The 22,121-nt window shown below is 40.3% G+C and overlaps 1 protein-coding gene across 1 annotated transcript in view; it reads right to left on the bottom strand.

Annotated features, from left to right (window-relative positions):
* Nucleotides 1-2,933: 2,933 nt before the first annotated feature.
* The window catches only part of SGMS2 (sphingomyelin synthase 2), a 36,620-nt gene continuing 17,432 nt past the window's right edge, over nucleotides 2,934-22,121 (bottom strand). The window contains exons 2-6 of the mRNA XM_063135725.1: nucleotides 10,201-10,861; nucleotides 7,931-8,048; nucleotides 7,645-7,798; nucleotides 5,626-5,792; nucleotides 2,934-4,083 (exon numbers count right to left, since the gene is read on the bottom strand). Of these exons, the coding sequence (XP_062991795.1) occupies nucleotides 3,880-4,083; nucleotides 5,626-5,792; nucleotides 7,645-7,798; nucleotides 7,931-8,048; nucleotides 10,201-10,655 (1,098 nt within the window). The 5' untranslated portion in view covers nucleotides 10,656-10,861 and the 3' untranslated portion in view covers nucleotides 2,934-3,879. The remainder of the gene's footprint in view (nucleotides 4,084-5,625; nucleotides 5,793-7,644; nucleotides 7,799-7,930; nucleotides 8,049-10,200; nucleotides 10,862-22,121) is intronic.

The following is a 22,121-nucleotide window of genomic DNA, read 5'->3' as shown; positions in this document are numbered from 1 at the left end:
CGAGATGTCCATGCTTTAGTTTTGAAAACAATCTAAACAAAGTAAAGCATGCTTAACTCCCTTTGGAAATCAGTAAGATTTTTTATTTTAAAAGCACGTAACAGTGAACTTAGGTTTCACCCATTTCTCATGAACATAAATGGGTCCAACCTGTCTCTGGACCACTCATTGGTTCCAACCCAGAGAGGCAAATGGGTTCAAGATCGTTCTCTTGAATCTAGGTCCTCTTCTCAGTACTTTTAAGTTAAACTGCTTTTAAAGTTTAGGGAGCATGTTGAAGACTTGAGGGAAGAGACTGTTTTAAATTTTCTCAATTGAAAATTTTTCAATTTTTGCCATTGGACAAAAATTGTCCAATTTTTGCCTTCTCAATTTTTGCCATTGGACTGAGCCTGTAACATTCATGTAATGCACTGACAGTACACGGGAGGAATTTCCCTCCAAAGATAAACTTGCCACCCACACTCCTATTTACTTTTGAAATGTCCACATTCCAATCCAGTTTGAGGGTTGCTTCAAGAATGATAAAATGACTACATGAGAAACATGTTTGTTATTGAAAAATTGCATGCAAGGCAGGTGTCAACTGTTAAGTACAAACACATGTACATATTTTCCTATATGCACACATAATAGACCGAGTATCACATTCAGAAGTGTTTTCTAGTGTTTTCTATTTTGTCATGTTTGAAGCTGCCTTGAGATGGCTACTTGATGGGAAGGAATCCCGCTACATATTTCTACCTTCCCCTCATATTTTGGCCACTTTTGCCACTGACTCCACTGAAGGAGAAACACAAAAAAGTTTGGTTTTAGCCTTACGCTTTAAATCTGAATCTGCCATTTTATCAGCCATAACATCTCATTGTTTGCTAAAAGGCCTGGTTAGTTATTAATGTAGAAAAATTGTGTGTTCTTGGAATTGACGTGAGATGTTAACGTATTTCCAGTGAGGAAAGATAACCTGTAAAAGGCATCTGGCTGGCTAATCATACTTTGCTATCTTCTGTGACCGGGATGCATTATTTATTGTACTGGAAGAGTCTTGGCCAACCTGGTGCCATCCAGATGCTTTGGACCAACTCTCATAAGCCTTAGCCAGCATGGCCAATGGCCAGGAATGCAGGGAGTTGTAGTGTAATACATTTAGAAGGCATCAGGTTGGAGAAAGCTATACTAGAATTTGCTGTTGTCAAAGTGATCTTCTGAAAACCAGAATTAGCTTTGGAAATGGAATAAACATTCAGGGCGTGTCTACACAAGCACTTTACCCTGGAGTAGCTTCGGAGTGCTGGCAGGTGATCTACATGACGCAGCCGCCACTCTGAAGGGATCCAGGGGCAAAGCCTCAAAGCTCTGCGCTAAAGAAGTTGGGGACTTACCCCAACTTTTTTTAGTTAGAAGCCAGACTCTGCGCCTCTGCAAAGCTTTTTAAAGAAAAAATAAAATAAAATTTAAGGGGGGGTTGGGAGCTCCGGGCTCCACACTGTAAATAAGTATTTTTTAAAAAAAAAAACGGTTGGGGGGGGGGCGGAGAGGAGAAGAACAGGGCAGCAGGGAGGCCACTGCCGGGACAAGCACCGGGGGGGGGGTGATGGGAGAGGAACGGGGCAGCTGGCTCTCCTCTGAGCTCTCTCTGGCTGCCCCATTCCTCCCCCTCGTTTTCTTATTTTTAATCTGTAGATGCAAACCTTTGCATCTAAAGATTAAAAAGAAAAAAGGGGGAGAGGAACGTGGCAGCCAGAGCGAGTTCAGAGGGAGGAGAGCCGGCTGCCCTGTTCCTCCCCTCTCCTTGGTTTTGCCAGCAGCGGCAGCGGCAACTCCGATTTGGCACTCCTTCCCATGCAGATGCTGGGAAGGAGTGCCAATTCAGGAACCCGAGTCCTTGGGATGCAGACCAGAGGCTGTCAAGGCATTGGCCAAGACTTGCATTCTGAATATTAGGTCAGAAAATGTTCTGACTGGATTCTTTGGTGTCTGCATGATAGTCTTCAAAGTATTACTTATAGTAACAGATTAGAGTAAGGCAAATTCAAATAGTTATTTTTCTGAATGTTGCTTTTACTGAGGTTGTTTTTTTATAAAAGCATTTGGTAACAAGGAGAAATACAGCATATTTAACTGCTAGATATTGTAATGCTAATGGAACCGTTTGATTCCTATACAGAACAGAACAAAAGAAGTGGGCCATGTTAGCTTTTTTGCACATTAGCTTAATGAAAAGTTAGGGTGTTTCCACATATTCAGTTTATATAATAGACACTTTGTCCAAACAAACCCTGAAAGCAAGAAGGTAGAAGACTGGCCACATGGCCATTTAATAATAAATAGTGTTAGGTAGTAGTGAAACAAAACCACACCTATTGCAGTGAATAATCTTGGCACAACAACTCAAATCCATGCCAAGGAAAAACAAAAGTGATGTTCATCTGTAAATGTATCACATCCGGCTTAATGTCCTACAGTTTCTGCAAAAATTGTAACATTTCTTTTTAAGCATTCAAAAAACCCTTAAAAAAATAAAAAAAGAAGAGCCGGTTTACACAAGAAGCCACTGGAGGATCAGTGCACGTTTTGCCTCCCATTGCCATTAAATGCATTATTTAAATCCATATATTATTTGCTAATTCATGTGAAAATGTATGGGCATGTGTTACAGCAACAATCACAAGAGAATGTTGATAATCCTTCAAGCATCGATTGAAAATACACGTAGACCACTGAATGGGGACCATCTCCTGTTCCATAATTTTGAATGGGTTGTATCCAGTTAAGTGTCCCTCCACTTCACCGACAGATCCCAGATCGTTGATGCCTCTGTGGCTCCTGTTAGCAGTACAGGGCAAGATGCAATTTTTGGTGATTCTGCAGTCTCCTTTACTACCTCTCATTCTGTTCCAAAAGGTCCCTCAACTCTCTGGAGCAGATTTCCCATTGCCTGAAGGAATGGCAACATTCTGTGACTGCAGAGTATGACTGCAGAGCCTCCATATTTTGAGTGTATATACTCAAAATATGTTATGCACACATGCCCCACATTCATGCAAGGTAACTGACCAGCAGAAATGTAAATAATTCTCTTGACTTACATAGATGTATTTTAACAATAAATTAGTTTTCCTCTTGCAGAACCCCGATGATGTTAGTAGACATTATTTCTAACTTACAGTATCATCAGGTAAAATAGCTTTTATTTTCGTATATAAAATGACCACTTATTTTTTAAAAAATGTAAAAGTCAATAGAGGATCGAGTATATGGAAACTGTGGTGGCATTACAGGGTCATAATATATTCATTCCCATAAAAGAGAGTATAAAAAGATCAAGGCTCACTTCTGGTTTCACCAGTCAAGTATCACAGGTCTTGCCTTCACTAGTGAGAATAATAAAACCACTGTCTGCCAATTTCTGCTATTCTGTATATAGCTAGAGAAACCAGTATTGCGCCTCTTATAGTTTCCTATCCTCAAGCTCCAGAAGTCTGAAGCTGCTATTTTGTATCGGTGCTTCTGCAGATAAGTGATATTTAACAACAGATGGTGTGATGTGTTCTTTGGCACCTCTTAATCTCATTAAGAAACCAATATCCTGGCTCCTCTTCTCCTCAGGAAGTATTCTGTTGGCACCAGAGTGTCGCTGAGTACCAGTGTCTACTGGCACTGAAGAGCGGGTTGGAGGAACTGTACAATATGACTAGAAAAACATACCAAGGGTAATAATTATTTTGTGTGTGTCTACAATTGTCTTTTCTCAGAGCAGCTGCACAAAGTTTGGTCCATTTTTCTGTTAACAATCTAGTCATCTTAAGAGCTTTGGTTATAGCGCAAATGTTTTTGGTAAAAATAACAAGTTGATCCATTTTCTTGCCTTCAGTTTCTTCAAGTGGATTTTTCATTGTCCTCTCCCGTTTTCTGAACTCGGGAATATTTTTTGCATGAAGACTTGAAACAGCTAGGGGGCCAAGATATTGGCCATGAGAAACAACAAGGAACCGAGCCTTGTACATTCTTCTCAAAGAAATTGAATATTGGATACCACCATGCTCGAGACAGAAAGTTAGTCTGTGATGAGATTTTCAAGTTCTGCATTAAGAGGGGAAAATATATATATTAAGATCCTGTTTAGACTATATAAAAAGGCCACTAGAAATAGTCTTACTTTTCCTTATGGACCCAAATGCCTGAAAACCAGAGGTATGACTAGTCAAACAGGATGCTCCACTTGAGTTTCTCCCTCTACTTCATATTTTACTCTCTCTCTCTCTCTCTCTCTCTCTCTCTCATGACTTTCTTTGAAACAAAGTTCAGTAAACTAAAACTGGGCAAAGTAGTATTCATTACCCCTCATACTACCCCTTCCTCCAAGGAGATTAGAGTGCCATACATAGGGTTCCTAGGCAGCCAAACCATGGTAATGGATGGGCCCAGACCTGCTTAACTTCATATATAGAAATATATGAGGTTCCCTCTGGTCACTCAGTGTTTCTTTTGTAAATGGCTTTGTTTTTCAACTACCTACAACATTTAAGAGCTACATTCCATATAGATGGTGAAAATGCCACTCTTCTCACCTTCAACCAATTCATAATTTAGCAAAGAAAAATCTGGTAGACTTGGAGAATCAGCATAAGCAGAACCAGTTAAATATTAAAATACCTACAATTTTTATAACTTCCTGACACTCTAGTTCCACTAAAATTGCACACAGAGTGCATTATTTTAACATAGACCTGCTTCTCAGAATATCATTCCACAAATATTTAGGATATGGAACAATCATAACATACAGAATTTTTATCTTTGAGAAAGTAGCTCCAGCTTTATAAGCAATAATCTGTAGTCAAAGACAAAATTCCCTTCCAAGACGTTTTATTGAATTTTGCCCTCACAACATATTGGGCAATGTCATTCTGCCAACACAAATGATGTTGCACTACTGGAAACTAGGTTCCAAACTGTGCAAGACGAGAACCCAACTAAAGTTACATTTGCACAAGCATGGTTGCACAAGCATAATGAGCAAGTGCTTGCACATAGGAAAAATTCAGCAGGGTTCCACTAGTGCTATTTGCGTTTGCAGAACGACGCTGTTAGATACAGTCCCAATATTTCCATGATGGTGTGTACAGTGCAGCTAAGATACTATGGCTGCAATACAGGAAAAATTAGTTGCAAGAATGCCTCTTTGAAAACAATGAACAAACGTGTACAGTTAAATGTTCAAGGTAGAACTCATATGCAAATTTACTTAGGAATAAGGTCCATTTAAATAAGTAAGACTTGCTCCTTAGTATATATGCATGGGATTGGATTGTTAATCCCTTTGAATTCAAATGGACCATGTCATGGCTTGCTTTTTCTGCATTACACTGGTATTTAACCAGCTGTTGATCTATCCAACTCCCAAGAGTAGATACCTTTCAAAAGAAAAATGAGAAATGCCCCAAACTCTAGCCTAATTCAGAACGTTATGGTGGTATCCAATGTTAATCATACTTAAAGTAGACCCATAAAAATGAATGTGTCTACTCTAAGTAGGACTGACATTGGACAGATTTTGCAGAACAGTACTATAGAACTCAAGCATCCAATATTAATTTTGAAGCTGGCATCCCTGTTACTCACCTTTTCATTAGCCATTGCATGGTACCACCAGAAGAGCCTTGTGGTGATATAATAAGCAATGACGACATCAACAGTGTAATGTTCATGTCCTACCAGGATGCAGATTATTCCAGCTACACTCATACACCAGCAGATCAAGTGATACCACCAAAAGTGACGAGGTGAATCTGTCCAAAAAGAAGAACATGCAAAGCAAGTTGACTACAGGAACAGTATTTGGAGTGGCAAAAGCGACACAACTTAATTTGAACTCATTGGTGTATATACAAATATGTATATGCATCTCTGCTGTATGCACACACACACACACACACATATATAGACTTTCTGTGCTTAATTCACAGAAACATGGTGTCAAGTACTTTGAGCCCAGACTGGAAGTTTAGCAGGAGAAATTTCTTGGAGCATTTGTGGAAAGACAAAATGTGAAGGAGAACAGTTTAGCTAGCTTGCACAATTTGCACAACAATGGTAGTGGACTGTGCTTCTGACATATAACTGACGAGTTATACTGCACAAACTGGTGCAAACTGGGGGATATGGCAGAGCACACCTCTTGCATGCAGAAAATCTCAAATTCAATCCCTTAATCAGTTAAAAGAACTCCCTGATAAGAGAGGATCTCTGCCTGAGGTTTTGGAGAGCTGTTGCCCTTGGAGAGCAGATAGCACTGGGCTAGAAGGCGTTTGTATGTTCATATACATTGGGTATCTTTACACAAGGCTTTTATCATGCACTTGTGATTGGTCACCCATGGAAGTCTGTAGGTTCTTTACACGATTTCATCAGCATCCAGGCCTCTCCTGTGCTTTCTAATCTTTCTCCCATTTTTTTAAAAGATTGGTGAAAGTCTGGCATTACTTTTTTACTGTGACAACACCTGTCTGTAATTGCACAATTCCGCTATACCACATCGCCATCTAGTGGCTGTATAATGAAACATATGCATCATTATCTTGCAAAGTAAAGAAGGGAAATAGCAGGAAAAACAAGGAGTGTTACGAAACACCCCTCCCACATTTAAACCCTACATTTTAAGATTGCACAGGAAGAGAATTTAAAATTGTACTGCAAGCATAAGGTCAAATATATCCAGTTGATCAATCTAATCACCCAAGGGGGTAAATGGCATCCACGATTATATTCCTGCCTTCCTTCCATAATTCATGACCATGACTTAAGTGCCATTCCCTTATGCATGGTAGCACACAAAATATAATTGCATTTGAGGAAGGAAAGGAGATAGCAAAATTAGATCAGAACATTCATTTCCTTTACCTTTTTGAAGGATAACTGCCCAGTGTGTATTTTAGCTATTTCACCCAGTTTATGCAAATAATTCAAAAAATAATAGTCAGTGTACTACTGTGTTTTATTACTCATTCCAAAAATAAATGGCAAAGCGGGTGGATGAAAGGAAGCTTGTACAGTCATCTCTGGCCAGAAACTTAAATATATTGATAAACAGGGATGAGAACACAGGAAGCATCTTTTATACTGGCAAAATGCCTGTTCAAAGAGATCAGTGCAGCATCTTGCACTCAGCTTCAGAATAATACAAGAGTACTTGCTCTGGCTTCAAACTACAATCATCCTCACCCTTTTTGCATGGCAACCTTCCCCATCCATATAGTTTTGATTACAACTGGTGCCCCCGATATAGTTCTGATTACAACTCCCATCAGTCCTAGCCATCATGACCAATGTTCAAGGAAAATGAGAGCTGTAGTCCAAAATATCGGCAGGGGGGGGGGGGAAGCTGCCATGCATTAAGAGATACCACATGGAACAGTTTTAAGAGGCTCCCATGCAGTAGCCCAAATGCCAGAATTGATCCACACTTTCTGGTGTTTTCATTACTCCGAAATCAGAAACTTCTACTTAAACTTCACATACACATATCAAACTATAGTATACATACGGAACACTGGAACTGGTATAAAATCACTGGAGAAGCATTCCTAACTTCTTTTTATCAATTTAACAAAAACTACTGATTTATAAATACTGAAAACTTACATTCTTTGATAAATAGGTATGTGAGGGTTAGCACGACAGTGTGACCGCTGAACAGGAAATCTCCACATAAGATGTGTGAACCTGTTATAGACAGTCCACCACCGGAAATTAGTCGCAGAATCCGCTGAACTTTAGCTTGAGAATCTCCATTTAGCTAGGATTAAGTCAGGAGGGGAAGGAAAAAAACAAAAACAAAACACAAGTTGAAGGAAATATCTGGGTGGATGAAGCATTTCAAGTCAATTCATTTCTAAAATAAAGATAATTTATATTCACTAATATTTACCTTTGGAGCACACTGAAAATGCATTCCAGGCACAGGTAGGGTGGTGACATACATTGTAATGCAGCGGTAGAGGTACAATGTTCCCAGTATAAAAAAGAACCTTCGCCCTACTATTGATCTGGAAAAAAAATGAATAGAGAATATTTGTAGTGTTTTGCTAGAAGTACATCTCTGTGAAAAAAAAAGGGTGTAATGCCTGAAAAATGTGATGCTACACCCTCCCTATGCTGCATTTGTTCAATACAGGCATAGCAAAATAAGGTTCATGAAGAAGTTGAAGAACCACTCTGCTCCAGAGGAAGAGTTAAGTACTGGTTATTACTTTTAGAAGAGTGGGGAAGAGCTAATGCCTTCATATCATATTTGTGAGCTTCCCAGAAGCATCTGACTGGCTGTTGTATGAAACAGCACACTGGATTAGATGGACCTTTGGTTTGATCCATAAGAAGTCTTCTTATGATGCAATACTGACCAGTAGGACAATGGGGGGGGGGGGGAAATACAGGAACACTTTATGATAGAATTTTGGATTTCCAAGATTTGCGACATTCACACTTATCACAGACTTAGATTAAATATGCTAAAATTATGTGCATGGAGCAACCCCGTGATTACGACTGCACAGAGAAAAAGCTGATGCTGACCAGTGGCTAACCTTGTGAGACAACATTGCTTACTTCACTGTGAAGGTACATGGTTCATCATATTTTACTCCCTCCACAAAAATGTTATCTTCATGAGCATTTAGCACATAACTGGGACAGACAGTAGCACATTTTAATTATTTATTGTGCTAGCTTTATTTCAGGTTAAAAGTGTAATCCTGTACATGTCTACTCAGATGTAAGTCCCACCAAGTTAACAGGACCTTCTCCCAGGTAAGCGTGCATAACAGGGATCGCAACACACACCTTACGTTCCCTCCATGGCAGCATCAGGATGCTAAACCTCTCCCCCCTGGACAGGGAAGGCTTTCTATTCCTTGCTAGGATAATTGGGCTGCTCTAGCCTGCCAATCTCTGTGATTTTTCTCTGATAAACATTATTGAGGGAAACCACCAAATCTGGCAGACTAGAGCAGCCACCTTGTGCATCTCCCTTAGAGAAACCATGGAACAGTTGGTTAGAGTTTCATTCTAGCCCTCTATACTCTGGTTTCCCTCTTAATGTTATTCTTCAGATTGAAACCACCAAATTTAGCTGGCTAGAATGGCAAGGAGTCAATTTTAAGCCCCGATAGGAAAAATGGTACAGGTGCTGGCAGGGGAATTTGGGGTGGAAGGAGGCTAGGGCACCCGTGGGCTGCAGGGCAGATCCCGGAGGGCCGCAGGCATAGGACTACAGCCTAAACCACTTTTTTTTACATGTAAATAAATAGGTTGTACTTCTGTTGCATTAACTTGCTTTAAGTGTAACTACTCCAACTACTTTTATTAGCAAATAAGTTAGTGCCCTTGAAGACAACTTTGAAGTTGCAGCTAGTGCAAAATGCAGCAGCTAGACTGTTGACCAGTACATCTCACAGAGACCATAAAACACTGGTCTTAAAGGAATTGCACTGGCTGCCTATTCACTTCCGATCGGAATTCAAGGTGTTGATAATGACCTCGATACTTGAGGGAGCACCTCTCCCTATATCTGCCTGCCTGAAACTTCAGATCTGTTGGAGAAGCCCTCCTCTGCGTCCCACCAAGGTGAGACATACACTATGGTGAGACATGGGAGAGGACTTTCTCTGTTGTGGCACCCCACCTATGGAATGCCATCCCCTTGGAAGCCTGACTGGCCTGGCACTGGTTTCATTTTGGCGTCAAGCTAAGACATGGCTTTTTAATAAAGCCCTTGATGGCTAAATTTGCCAAGCCTGTACATAGTTTTAATTGTTTTAACTGGTTTTACTGTTTTTAAATTCTATACTGGTTTTAGCTTATTAATGGTTTAATTTGTTTTTAGCTGTGTATATTTGTTTTATATTGTTTGTATGATTTTATCTGCATGCTGACCTGAGATCCTTGTGATATAAGGTGGGACACAAATGTTTTAATAAATAAATAAATAAATGAACAGAAAAACTGATAATGCGAAACATTATGTAATAAGAATACTCTCTATTGCTATAACTGCATCACTGCAGGTTTGCAGAAATCTTTGTTCTACCATTTCAAGCGTATTTCTTATGCAAATCCACAACATTGTATGTGATGCATTTTAAAATAGGCACCACCGTGAATTCTCTAAGTAAGAAAAAGCAAAGAAACAGCTCTACTTACTTGTATCTGAGAAAAAGCCACTGGATTATCCATAATCCAAATAGTATAATTCCGTTTATTTCTGATACAGAAAAAGCCCATTCCACGCGATCAATATAATCAAAAAACTTATCTGGCAATGGAGGACTGAGCTCCTTGGGAGGCACCCTCTCATGTACCACTGTGATCATGACAGTCGTTAGAATTAAATTGAAGACAGCATAGACAAAGGCAATGCCTGTTTTCCACCACTCTAAAGGGAATTTGTTTCTAGATTCAGTGGGCATAGAAATCTGTACATAGTCTGGATACTTTTTAGCACCTTTTCGCAAACCGTTGGATAAACTTTTTGGTTTGCTGCTGCCATTCTTGTCTTCCTCGCTGACAGTGAGAGCGGGTCGAGCATAACCATTTGAAGTTTCAGTGTTCTGGCCTTCCATGTGCTCTTCAAGCTTTGCTGTCTCTATGGTATCCATCAGGCCTAACAGGTGTGGCAGAACTAATGAATTCCTGTCTGATTTCTAAAAAATATCTTCTACTTCTTCATAAAAGACTGTCTCCTGCAATTTTGGTATTTCAACGAAGTAAGAAACCGTGGATCCCACTTTCTTCTTCAGTTATGACTTCAGTTCTCCGGAAAAGGTATCGCAAATTTTCGTTCCAAGGACCATCAACATGACCTCTGCAATCAAAGTTAAAGATATAAAATTTGAAAAAAAAAAGAAAAAAGAAAAGAAATCCACATGCAAATTAGATGGTCCTGCAAAGGAAAGTTATATAGACTGAAAGAATCAGTAGCCAAATTGGGTTTCCTGTTTAATTGTAATTAGAAAGGTGAACTAGATATGGAGTACTTGTTATGAAAAATATAACATATATGGATTTTAACGGATGGGGTTCAGATCCTTAATGAAGTACTGATTTTTATGTTCTTTCAGCAGTAACTGTAACCAATTGTTTTAGTTCTTAGTTATCAACATACATGAGTCAGGTTATTTAGAGAGATAATAGTTCTTATAAAATTTGGATTTTCGGGTTTGAATTTTAATTAGTGTCACAATGTATGCAGTGCTACTGAAGACAACCCAGCTTCAAAGAAACTGCTTCAAGAGAGTCAAATATTGATTAACGAAAATTTATTTTGATTTATTCTTTTCCATATTCCTAAGGCTCAGGGCAGCTAAGAACCCTCTTGATTAAAATGACGTTGTTCAGTGTCCCTTAAAAGGGACAAACTACAGAAACCAAACACATATACAAATACACTTGAATAAAATGCAAACATGTATTAGAGAGGGCAATTATGGTGTAGGGATTTTTCTGGGGTGGAGAGGAGAACAGTGTGTCTTGATTGAGCAGCAGTCATAAAAATAAAGACAGGTGATGATTTGACACCTATTTGTACAATGGAGCCAAACCTAAAAGACATTGTACAGTTAGTCTGACCCCATCCATTGGCCAGAGAAGCAGCTGCTGCTGGAAGTTTGCTTCCTCCCTCCCAGCCAGAAAAGACATCCAGCTCCTCCAATTGCCTGTTGCCTTCAGATTAGAGAAACAAGGGGGAAGAATATTTTGGCCCCATCCATCAGCCAAAGAAATGAGAGTTACCAATTGCTATTCAATGCAAGAACACGAGCAAAGGAAGCTCAGTCCGACCCAAACTGGATATAAATCACCACTTTGTTTTAGCCTCCTCAACCTTTCCCCTCTACTCCCCTTCCCTTGTGTATCTTGTCTTTTTAGTTTCTACACCAATTAGCACAGCCTATCTCTATTTTATTGGTGCAAGACACTTTGGGAGATAATGGGCCAATACGCATGAGCATGACTTATTGGTGGGGGAAACAACCCACCAATAAGCCATGGGCTGTTGTAGGATTACTGGAGAGTGTTCCCCTGCCCTGCCCCCCCCAAAGCCATGCTGCCAAGGTTTGGACAAAATGACAAGCTACACTCGGCCAGTGATTATGGAAATTGCACCTCACATGTACCACAATTTAAATAATCCATGGTGGTTTATATTAATCATGCAGACAGAGTCATTAATTGTCTGAAGGGTAGGATTAAAATATAGCAGAGAAATAACATATATATTATGCAAGGATTAGAAAAACCTGTGAGTAGTGCTGTAAGTATTTTTATGTATATCATAATGTATTTAAACAGTGAAAGGCAACAGAAGAAGCCAATGTGGCTACACAAAAAGCTTTGCAATGATCTGAAAACAAAAATGGACATATACAGGAGGTGGAAGGAGGGACAGGTCACTAAGGAAGTATACAAGCAGATAGCCTGGAATTGCAGGAATGGTGTTAGGAAGGCTAAAGCTCAGAATGAGCAGAGGCTGGTGAGGGATGCTAAGAAAAGGCTACTTCAGATATTTTCAAAATACGGGGACAAAAGTAATGACAGGCCAGCTGCTCAGTGAAGATGGCAAAATGCTGACAGGGAGGGGCTGTAGCTCAGTTGTAGAGCACATGCTTTGCATGCAGAACGTGGCAGTGAAAGCCACAAGAAGCACGTGAATGAAAGCCAACTGCATTTTAAATATTAAAGGACGCACATACACAACAATGTTCTTGTGCAGCAGATTGTTGTGAAAAAAGACATTAATGGAGTTACTTCAGACAAGAAGGAGGTGCTTGCTGTCAAAGGTCATAACCTGGATTTGGAGGTGTGTCAACCAGTTCTGGGTGGGGTTACACTCCCCTTGAAAGACTGTGTTCACAGCTTGGGGGTGCTTCTGGATCCGTCGCTCCAATTGACAGCCCAGATAGATGCGATGGCCAGGAGTCCCTACTATCAGCTTCAGCTGATACGCCAGCTGCACCCCTTCCTAGAGTTGGAAGACCTAAAGACGGTAGTGCACGCGCTGGTAACTTCAAGGCTCAACTTCTGCAGTGCGCTCTACATAGCCTAGTCCAGAAACTTTAACTACTATATTTCTTCGATTCTAAGACACACTTTCCCCCCATATAAACATCTCTAAAAACGGGGTGCGTCTTAGAATCGTGGGTGCGATTATTATTCTTAGAATCAAAGCTTTTTTTCTGTTGGTGGTACTGAAATTAGTGTGCATCTTACAATCAATGGCGTCTTACAATCGAAGAAATATGGTAGTTCAAAATATGGCAGCCAGGTTGGTCACTGGTACACCTAGGGGTGACCACATTACACCAGTCTTAAAATCTCTTCGCTGGCTGCCAATTAGTTTCCAGGTGAAGTATAAAGTGTTGGTTATCACCTTTACAGCCCTACATGGTTTGGGTCCAGGCTACCTGCGGGATCGCCTTCTCCCGTACAATCCACCCCACACACTCAGGTCCTCTGGGAAGAATTTACCCCAGCCAACAAAAACAAGGCTGACAACTATTACTCAGAGGACCTTTTCTTCTGCCGCTCCCAGTTTGTGGAATGGCTTCCAGGAGAAATTCATCAACTTAACAGTCTTCCAGAATTTAAGAAAGCCATAAAGACTGATCTCTTCTGGCAGGCCTACCCAGTTGAATTTTAAGATGCCTTTTTTTTTTTGGAAGAATTACCTAATCTCCAATCTCTAACATATATGATCAGGAAAATTATTTGCACAGCATTTTAGAAAGGTGGTATTTCAAAGCACAATCCTTTGCCCCTTGTAATTTTTAGGCTACCTGAAAGCTCGCACTCTCCCATACAAGCCTGCCCAGTTAAGATCTTTGGGAAAGGCCTTTCATTCAAGACCACCACTTTCAGAGGTGCATTTGGTGCATATGCCTTGGGTCCAGGTTATCTGAAAGACTGTATTCTCCCTTATGAGCCTGCCCGTGCTTTGAGATCTTCTGGAGACGCCCTTCTTTCAGTCCCACCACCTTCACAGGTGCGCTTGGTGGGAACATGGGTAAGTGCCTTCTTGGTGGCTGCTCCAGTGCTTTGGAACTCTCTTCCCGGGGAAGCTACGCTGGCTCCCTCCTTGATGTGCTTTCGGAAGCAGACAAAAAACGGTTTGTACTGACAGGTCTTTGGAGAATAGTCTGGACCTCCATCTATGTTAAGGTCTTGTAAAATTGTTGTGTGTTTTAAATGTTTAATGTTTTAATTTTTTTAAAATTTTAATTTTTGTACATTTCTTTTCCTAGGTTTAAAATGTATATGTTTTAAATGTTGTAAGGAGCCTTGAGGCCCAGTATTGGGCAAAAGGCGGGATACAAATAAATATAATAATTTGGTGGCAATGTGGAAGAGGGCTGACCACTCCTTGGCTGTGGAACTCCTTGCTGTTAGAGGCTAAATTTGCTTCTTCTCTGCTGTTCTTCTGCAGGCAAGCGAAGAACACTTCATTCAAATGGGCCTTTGGTGCATAAGCAAGCATGTCTCTGAGCTGCATGCTGTTTTTACTCTGTTGTTGTTGTGGTTTTAATTGCATTTTAATGTATTTGCTTATTACTGCTTTTATCAAGTATCCAATTTTATCTGCTTTGAGTGCCATTTTTGGTAGAAATATGGGAGTACAAATCAAATAAATAAGTTAATAAATAAAATAATCAATAAAACTTAGTTTTCAATATGCAAAAACTTTTTATATGACGAAAGGCTCCATGATGCATTCTGTTACCTGCAATTTGTAGTGGCACAGCCTAACAACCCTAGGTCTACGATTGGGTCTTTGGTTAGTACATACGCGTTCAATATGCAAAGTAAATGCTTCATGATAATTTCTGCCCATACCCCAATTTGCAACATTTTAATGGGTAGATTAGTGTTGTGTGTCATGGTGACATGTGTATCCTACATACCAATAACAAATTCATTGTCTGAATGCAAATCTTTACATAGCCAAAATGGTACCATCCACACACAAGAGGGAAATATCAGCAAGCCTCGGGAAACCACAGGATTTGCAGCAGTACAAAATATGTTGTTTTTTTTTTAAATGAAACCAAAACAGCTCAGTGGAAACCAACAGCCTCATCTGGCAGTAACTGTAGAAATTCAGTCAGCGTCGCTAGGCTTTCTTGTGAAATAAAATGCTAATTTTAAGATGAAATTAGGTGCCTCCTTTCCCCTTTCCCTACGGCATCTATTTCATTCTGTTTTAGAAGGGAAGAGTTGCAAAGAAAGAAATGTTGTATTGAGAAGGAGAAGTGATGAATAGAGGATGTGCAAGTAATATCTTGAAGAGAATTTCTTTCATCTCAAGTTGGTTACACTTTAATATTTAAGCTAGATGTGTTTTATTACAATAACCATTTAAAATCAAGTAAACCTGTGACACACCAAGACTGATGTCTTACCAATTAATTTTTTTTTTAACCTCTAAATTAAAAGTTCTCCAGCTTGGTTCAGTGTAACAATCCCAGTCCAATAAAACAAATGTGCCTCCATATGTTCCTTCCACAACACACCCCTTTCCGCCTCCACTCACACGTCTGGCTTCAACAAAATTTCCTGGTTACTTAAACTGTCACTTTCCATGACGTCCAAACAACAAAACTACAAACCAGGATATCAAACCTAGAAATACCTATTATTAAACTCAAATATAGTTCAGTTTAACCCATTTTTAAAAACATGGAAAAAATATTATTCTGTATACTCCTGGAGTAACTGAATTTATACTCACAGAGGAAACCCTTATGTCCAGGAGTATACGTCTTTGGACCTGTTTTATCCCCATGTTTTAATATTGAATAATGCATTTCACATCCTTCATAACTCTGCAGCACAACCTGCAGTTTTCCTGGTATCACACAAAGTCACCATTAAGTGGATTTGTTATGTCCTAGTGTTGTACTGTACAAAGTGATTTTTGCAAGGCTCTTTATATCTGTTGGCTCAATGTACAAAGCTGGCATTTTCTTTTAAGACACTCAGGCATAAAGAACCAGAACACAATTGCATTATGCTTTTGCTTTGGCCATAGGCTATTTCAGGACAAACGACTGATCTCCAAGTATAGCTTTCAAGACATAGGAGAGTACAATCAAATCAAAGCAGAGAGCACCTTACCTCAAACCAAGCACTTTGCTTGGCACTGTCATTTATAAACGTTAGACGTAATGCTCATTGGGCAAATCATTGCTTTTTTTAATGAGAAAGAGCAAAATACAGGGGCTGACATCCCAAAATTTCAAATGCAACTGCTACATTATAAACCAAGCACACAGAGACACGGGATTAAGAATCCTGAGTTGGGGAGCAGACTCCAAACTAGGACCCTGGAATAGGGAGGGCAGATTATAGGCTAAATTTAGGGTGGGACTGAAATTTGTGATTTAACATGGAAGGTAAAAGAGAAAAATCTAAGACAGACATCAGACAAATTCAAACTAAGAAATTAAAGGTTAAAAAAAAAAATCTAGAGCACATCTCATTTCTTGGGTGAAGAGATATGAGGTAGAGGCCAATGAGGCAAATTGCCACCTTTGCCTTCCCCATCCCATGTAGCTTCACCAAGCTAGGACTAACAAGGCCTTCCCTTCCCTCAGAAAGGCCATTAGAAGAACCTGCTATCTGAGCAGGAAGAAGAAAATTGTCATCATCACCACTTCTTTAAATAGATGACCATTTTAATGACATATTATTCTTTATTGACATTATGTAAGCCGTTCTGGGACCCTTGTTGGCTGAGGAGCAGGATAAAAATGCTAAGTGTCTCGGTTAGTCACACAGGAATTGTCTGGTAGGGTGGTAGGATGGCCAACTATTCTACTTTACAGTCCTCTATTGTCAGAGCACAGTCCTCTAACTGAAGGTGTCCTCTGTTTGATGGGCTTCCCAGTCCAAGTCTAATTTAAAATTTAAGAACAACCCTAAGAAGGGAAAGCAGGGCCCTTGAAGTTGCCCATCAAGGGTTAGTACCTGGACAGCAGACTGATCAGATACATAGGGCACCTGGCAGCCTTCACCACTCTTGAGATGCATTGTATTTTTATTTAGATTATAGTAATCATTGCTAAATTTGAATTTATACATACCAATTTAGGATATGCAAATTGGAATCCTCTTTTGTCTTCTGGTTTTGATGATGCATTTCCTCTTTTTGGTGATATGTAAATAGCCATTCTAGGAATGAGAGTAGCTACCTGCAAATCAGTAAATTGGGTAGGATTTCTTTTAAGATGTCCATCTCTTGTATTTTACCTCAACTCAATATTCAGTTCAGATCTTCAGTTATTATTGACATGTTTGTAATATCATTGCATAGTTAAAAAAATTTTAGTACAGTATAGGACTTGTCATTATAATTCCAACAACTATAGTGGTGGTCTCCTGAACTTGAACTTGTTCTTGAAAGAAGGCCATCCCAAACACAGAAATTACTTGAACGGAGATTCTGAGTGCCATTATTAGACATACAAAGCTAGAAGAACTTCACATCCAAACAGAAGACTTTTGCATGCTACCTGCTCCAGATTGTCATGCCTAGCAATGTTTCAAGACCCGCCACCCGCGAAAAAAACCTATTTGGAATCTTAAAGCCGAGTTCAGTAAAAATTAAATTCTTATAGCTTTAAGAATTCCACTTTAAAATGGGCACAAAAACTTGGCCGTAGTTAGTGGTCATGGCTTCAGTAATACTCAATTGAAAAATAGGAAGAGTGACATTAGTCATAGGCATTAAAAGGGAGGAGTGTGTGCTAAGTAATATATACTTTCATTTAACTCAGCTAAAAAGTGTGAATCAACAGCCAGCAAACAGAAAAGGTGCCATCAGTCACATGCTCACTCAGAAGAAGTGACTCAACTATTTTTAGAATGTGTCATTTATAATTATTATTGCCATGGGACGTTGTCAAGTGACCTAGAAATCTGGCATAGTTGTGTATTAACAGTTGTTATATAAGAGTTTATAACTAATTGTAATTTGTTCCTAAAGGAGGAAACTTGTTCCCTTAGAATGAATACACATTTCCTCAAACACAGAGGCACAAAGAAACACAAACACATTTTAAAGTTAAGAGGCTTTACAGTTTTAGCTCTTTGAATATACACTCATACAAATGTACACACCCACAAAACTGAATTCAAACAAGGATAGAGTTACATTGTTACTATTGGCACAACACTTTTGTTATTCATTTTGTGTGACAGGAAGCAAGTATAAACACTATGTTAAAGGGGTTTTCATCTCTCGATTTGCTGCTCTTTATTTAAGAACTGGATATTTCCTGTAGCAAAAAAACAAGCATATCCCTTCCTTATGGTTTCTCTCCCCTCACTACCACTTAATGGACAACATTTTTTATCGCCATAGGCGAATATCAGGTATGGACTTTTGTTTTTTAACTTGTTTGTTGCAACACTAGATTTACAATGCCTTTTAACACTGCATGGAAAAGCTGCTAGACGTTCAGAGTTTACATATGCCCAATATTATGAATGACTGAAGTTGTAAGCAATCCAGAAAGACACACTAGTTAGAAAAAGCAACTCTGTCTTCCCCAACCCACACAAGGGCTTTCAGCAAAAAGTCAGTGCAGATAATTCTGCAGGAACACATCAGAGGGAGAGGCAAGATGGATCATGACTAGGACAAACTGCTATCTAGTTCCCCCTGTCTCAGAAATACCCATCTTACTGGTCATTCCACCTGGTCATGACTCATTATAAGCAGCAAGTTAACGTTATGTAAGAGCTAGCACTTATTTTGTTTATTTTCCTGTTTCTGCCCAACTCCCTTTTTTGCATCATGCCTCTTCGTTTGTGCCATTCTTTTAAATTACCCTGAGTGCACTGGTATGAAATTGGTATATAAATGAACAAATAGGTTCAGGCAGGGAATTTTTATGTACTTATCTATTTCAAACTAGTGATCAAGCAATTTTAAACACTGAACATAACAAAAATAGCATCAGACTTCCCCCACGTTTACTTAAAATACTTATATAGCTTCGACCCACGTACCTGTTTCCCTCAAATTATCCCCTACAGTGTTCAGCTGTCATTGTTGTCGTTGCTAACTAAATCACACCCCGGGCGGCAGCGCTCCTAAGACCCTTTCCATACCAGGAAATGGGTTTAAGGGGGGGAAACGTAAAAAATCATTAAAAATCAACTGATGCCCCAATCCGATTCAAATTTGGTATGCTTAAAGCTCTCCTTAATGTGCCTATTGCTGTGCCAATTTTGATGTCTTTATCTTTAAAACGTACGCAGATGTAAGCATTTGTTTAATTTTTCTTTAAACCTATCAAATCCTGCTCCTGCGCCCCCAGTGGCCGCTCAGAAAACAACAAATGATTCACTCCAAAAGCAGTACCAAAATAGGTTGGGTCTTTTGCCTTTGAAGCACAATTAAAGCAGGATGCATGAGAGTACTTCACAGTCGAAGCAGATTATAAACTGGAAAACTTCAGAGTACTTCACAATAAAAGCAGATTATAAAATGAAAAACTTTGGAATCCTTTGCACGCAATTCGCAGTGATTGTACAGTATAACGCTGGTGTGATAAAACTCATTTCCCACCTTGCAACCCCAGATAGATCTCTATGATGTCACCAAAGGCTAGGAGGGTCCATGCTTTAATTTTTTTCCAGGTTGCAACTGTATTACTGGTTGTACTTTTCTCTTTGTATTCTTGCCTCAGACCTAGAAAGGGCATAGTTTTTTTCCTTTAAATTAAAATAATAATAATTAAGGGTAATAAAAGGGGGTGGGGAGTCATGGTTGGGCAATGTCTAATAAAATATACCACATATGCTTAACACTTATAGCAAAACACCTGTAAGTCATCAATCCAGGTACTGGTTTCTTTGCGATTTTAAGGGAATACAAGAAGTTGGGTTGACCATATGGATGCTGCCTTTGGCACTGAAACTGTTGCATATATTTCTGCAAACAACTAATAAAAGACGAAAGCATTTTCTTGGGGGTTGGAAGGGCAGGAGAATTCTAAGAAAAAACCACAAGCTGCACAGCAGAACTTCAGACTACAGCTCCAATCACTGCCAGCATGGATGAGGATGATGAGAGCTAGGGCTGGCGTCAAGTGTAAGCACAGTGGGGCGACTCCTAAGAGTCCACATCTCAGCAGGGTTCGCTGGAGTTGTTCCTCCCTTTTATCATTGCAACTTTGCTTTTCACCTGCCTCTTGCTCTGACCCAGACAACAGTGGTGGTGAGAAGGACGAGCGCTAAATGCCACTGCCTACTTGGTCAATGACTCTCTGCTTGTCAAGCAAGTTAAGTGGTAAGCAATGACAGGAAAGAGGCTAAGGAGCAATAGCAGCTAGTGGCAATGGTGGTGAGTAGGTAAATTCATCAATGAGGGGGCATTTAGGGTGTCTTGCCCAAGGGCCCTCAGAAACCTGGAGCTGGCACTGAAGAGAGCTATAGTCCAACACATCTGGAGGGCATCAGGTTTAGGAAGGCCAGCCTATGCATTAGGCTGGCAATCAAAACCAGATTAAAGACAGTCCCCAAAACCTTAAATTAAAGGGAAAATCCTTCTTTTCCATCTGATCTGACCTGTTATTACCTTTTTCCTTCTAGCCGGACCTGACATGACCTTTGCTCAGAATCCTATGCATAATACTATGTCCTGAGTGACACTTTTAGCTGCCATCACAACCAGTTCATGCCTGTCAGTTTGCATAATGGCTGTGGTACACATGTATTCAAAAGTGATCTGAGGTAACTCAGAGCACAGTTGACAGTGTTTATGATGTCATCAGAATTCAGATAGTATAAATCCCTATTCAGAACTTATGTTGAGATGCACGGTTTTGATGGGTGGCAATTTTCATTATTGTTTTCGGTATTACATCTCTGAAGTTCTCTTAAAAGTACTCAGTGTTTAATTTTAACAATATTGTGTTAGTGTAACATTTGCCACTAACAGACATTACCCACTATAGTATCAAGTATGAGACAGAAATACTTCCTATTTATTGATCCCATTTCCCTAGCTCTTCTTCCTTGAACTTTTCATAATAGTGCTAGACCTTCTGGATAGGTTGTCTGAGCTGGGAGTTGGAGGTACTGTGTTGCAGCGGTTCCGCTCCTACTTGGATGGCCGATTCCAGAAGGTGGTGCTGGGGGATTATTGCTCTGTGCCGTGGCACCTAAGCCATGGGGTTCCACAGGGCTCTATCTTATCCCCTATGCTGTTTAACATATACATGAAGCCGCTGGGGGAGGTTATCCGGAGATGTGGACTGAGGTGTCATCAATATGCGGATGATACCCAGCTCTACCTTTCCTTTTCATCAAACCCAGGTGAGGCAGTGGCTGTTCTGAACCAGTGCCTGGGCACGGTAATGGACTGGATGAGGGCTAATAAACTGAAACTCAATCCAGACAAGACGGAGGTACTGTTAGCGGGTGGTTCTTCTGTCCGGCGAGGTGATGTTTGCCCTGCCCTGGACGGGGTTGCACTCCCCCTAAAGGATCGGGTCCATAGTTTGGGGGTGCTCTTGGATCCAGAACTGTCACTTGAGGCACAGGTGAACTCAGTGGCAAAGAGCACCTTTTATCAGCTCAGGCTGATATACCAGCTGCGCCCTTATCTGGACAGAGATAGCTTAGCTACAGTTATCCATGCTCTGATAACCTCTCGTTTGGATTACTGCAATGCGTTATACGTGGGGCTGCCTTTGAAAACGGTCCGGAAACTTCAACTGGTGCAAAACAGGGCAGCAAGGTTATTAAAAGGGACTGGCCGGCGAGATCACATTACGCCAGTCCTTTTACAACTTCATTGGCTGCCAGTCCAGGTCCGGGCCCAATTCAAAGTGCTGGTATTGACATTTAAAGCCCTAAACGGTTTGGGGCCAGGTTATCTGAAGGAACGCCTCCTCCCATATGTACCTACCCGGACCTTAAGATCATCTACAGGGGCCCTTCTCCGTGAGCCCCTGCCAAAGGAAGTGAGGCAGGTGGCTACTAGGAGGAGGGCTTTCTCCGCTGTGGCACCCCGGTTGTGGAACGAGCTCCCCAGAGAGGTCCGCCTGGCGCCTACACTG

Source organism: Elgaria multicarinata, chromosome 10 (genome assembly GCF_023053635.1).
Source record: "Elgaria multicarinata webbii isolate HBS135686 ecotype San Diego chromosome 10, rElgMul1.1.pri, whole genome shotgun sequence".
Lineage (NCBI taxonomy): Eukaryota > Metazoa > Chordata > Lepidosauria > Squamata > Anguidae > Elgaria > Elgaria multicarinata.
The sequence above is the reverse complement of the archived record's forward strand: the minus strand, read 5'-3'. Positions and strand labels throughout refer to the sequence as shown.